The 2,666-nt window shown below is 45.0% G+C and overlaps 1 protein-coding gene across 2 annotated transcripts; it reads right to left on the reverse strand.

Moving 5' to 3' along the window:
- Nucleotides 1–327: 327 nt before the first annotated feature.
- Nucleotides 328–2,323, reverse strand: tmem70 (transmembrane protein 70). 2 transcript variants are annotated; one of them, XM_034119973.1, is made up of 3 exons: nt 2,016–2,323; nt 1,548–1,641; nt 328–964 (listed from the first exon to the last, which is right to left on the reverse strand). In XM_034119973.1, exons 1-3 carry the CDS (start codon nt 2,217–2,219, stop codon nt 519–521), a joined length of 744 nt encoding a protein of 247 aa, XP_033975864.1. In that variant the 5' UTR covers nt 2,220–2,323; the 3' UTR covers nt 328–518. The 2 variants fall into 2 exon arrangements, with proteins under 2 accessions (XP_033975864.1, XP_033975856.1); XM_034119965.1 differs by having other exon boundaries at nt 1,548–1,647; nt 2,016–2,319.
- Nucleotides 2,324–2,666: the final 343 nt, after the last annotated feature.

Genomic DNA, 2,666 nt, shown 5'->3' on the forward strand with positions numbered 1-2,666 from the left:
CGCTTTAATGTGCACAGTCATGACACAATTGCATACAGCGGTGGTGGCGAAGTCCATAGGGACTTGGCTTGGCAACTGGAAGGTCACCAGTTCAAGTCCCGGAAAGACCAAGTGCTACCGACTGTCCCAGCTATGGGCAAATAGCAGGGGCAGATGGGGCTCATAGCCATGGAAGGCAACCCATCTAGGAGAAGGACACTTTGAACTAAAACCAGGACTGAGAGGAGTTGCGCCCCCCAGTCCTTAATCAGCATAGTAAAGCCAACCATGAAGTGGAGGGCTTGTCTGAGGACGACCTAGAGAGAGCATAGACACACAAAAGGAAAGTGTTTTTAAACGGTTCAACTGACGTTATCCTTTATTAACATGAAAGATCCTCAAAATATTGACAAAAAAATGAAAATGAAAATGTTTTGTCGAGTCATTTTTGGGGTGCCAGATGGTCCACCCTGGTAGAAATGTGAGTATATATATATATACACACTGTGCAGTTTGGAGGCGTGGACCACTAAGCTGCTTCAGCTCTGGTCAGGTCTATCCACATCATCTGTGCTAAAGCTAAAGGGCTTATCGTAGCCCATCAGGTGGTTGTAGTCATGTGGAAGGAGGAACATGTCCGGGTTCACCAGCAACCCTGCGTCACCAGCGTAGAAGGTGGTGAACATCTGGCTGACAGCCGGGATCCGGACCTTCCTCTGGTGGAACACCCTCCTCTTCTCAGTGAGGAACACGCTGTAGGTGATGGCGGTGTACGTATCTCTGTCTGGGCTGTGGTACAGGCGGATCACGTAGCCCTTGGTGATGAAGTGGAGGACGACTGGGGTGATGAAGGTGAAAAATCCCACGACTCCACAGAATGCAGCCTGTAGGGCGAGGCTCTGGACCCCCAACCCGGTCTTCAGGAGGATCTGAGGCATGACGAGGAGGCTGGCCCAGCTGGAGCTGTAAGAGAACAGCTTCACACCTGACAGGAGATCCAGACAACACAGGTTACAGGAGAAGAGTACGCCTCCACGTATTCTATGATTGGCCTCCCTTTTCTACGACTGTAAAATATGATATTATCCAGGACAATTTATAATCTGATTGGTACTTTTTTGATTTACAATTTGCCTTTAATCTGCACTGCTCTATTAATGTTCATTTCCCCATTGTGGGACCACTTTAAAGGATTTCTGATTTTTAAACACTATCGAAATCGCAGCTAGTTCTAGTACCAAAGAAAGTGGCCTTGTTGTAGGTCTACAAATCAATTTACACAGACTTATGAACAAATCCTAGTTTGGTACAGATCACACCCTCATCATTATTATATAATTAACAATGAAAGTGATGCAAAATAATCCTTGTCTTGCATGAAGTAAATCACAAATGAATTGTTTTAATGTTTCAATTTCTATCTTGGAGCATAATAAAAGATGATATTTGTGGCAGTTGTAGGCCTATATGGGGCTCTGATTAAAAAAAAACTAATTTAAAGTTCAGTGTTGGGTTTCACATGATGAAAGACAAAAAGACGTAGGTGTAAGGGGATAAAGTAGATTCACCTCGAACAGCAGTGCCCAGGCTGCCGGAGTAGATGAGCTTTCCGTCCTCAGAATGTGTCGCTGTGGAGAGACAACGGGACGACACACTGCACAACTGCACCTAAAGCAGAAAACACACCATAAACGCTGGATTTGGCAGGGAAGACTGTCCCCAGAGTAGTATTTGATGTTCTGTCAGGAACATTATTGTTAGACCCTGAGATGTTGGACGCATGTTTTGTAAAAACATAAGCAGAAGAAGATTTAGTAAAGAAGTGAAGCTGTCATTCTTTAGAGCTTCGATTACGTGAAGCAGCAAAATAACAGTGCTGCTTCATAATGACAAAACGTGATATTGTTCAATTAAAATAAAGACATAAGTAGGCTAAGTGCATCACACATATGGTACAGACTAGTAGTAATCTAAATACAATGACTAACTTTAACCTCTTCTTTTCATCATATGTGAGGCCGGGTCCGTAGGCCTACCGTGCTGTGGCAGCGGAGGAACGACCTTCCGTCCGCACCCGGGCCCCCCCCCTGTCTCCGAGAGCAGGGAGGCGGCGCCCTGTGGGCCGCTGCAGAGTAGATGAGGCTGGAGGAAGGAGCCCCGACACTGGGCCGAAGCCTCCGCAGGAAAGTCACAGAAAATATGCTCATTGTTTCAACCTGTTTTAACCCTGACCGAACCATGAACACACGCTGGAAGCCTCCTACAACATCTCCAGCTTCCGCTTCCTTCTTCTTCTTTTCCGGCAGACTATGCGCAATTTAGCGCATTGCTGCCTCCCCCCGGTGGCAATAGCAATTACTTCTTCTTCTTCTTCTTCTTCTTTTCTTTAATGGCGAATCGCTTCCACTTGGAGCATATATCGCCACCCACTGTTGATTTATTAAATGTTTATATTAAATCCTTGTCCTCAGACCAGTGCTTTTGAGGAATTTGAAAATCAGCTTGTTTGCTTCATTTCTTGATTTACTTTCGTATATTGACTTATAAATCCATGTCCTTGACGTTGAGTTGTTCCAGTGCAGTTTTCAGAATGAGTCTTTGTCTGTTATAATCCGTGCAGCTAAAAAATACATGATGTATTGTCTCTGGTTGTTGGCAACCATCACAATTGCCATTTGGATGTTTTG

This window comes from Trematomus bernacchii, unplaced genomic scaffold (assembly GCF_902827165.1).
Source record: "Trematomus bernacchii unplaced genomic scaffold, fTreBer1.1, whole genome shotgun sequence".
In the NCBI taxonomy this organism is placed as follows: Eukaryota; Metazoa; Chordata; class Actinopteri; order Perciformes; family Nototheniidae; genus Trematomus; species Trematomus bernacchii.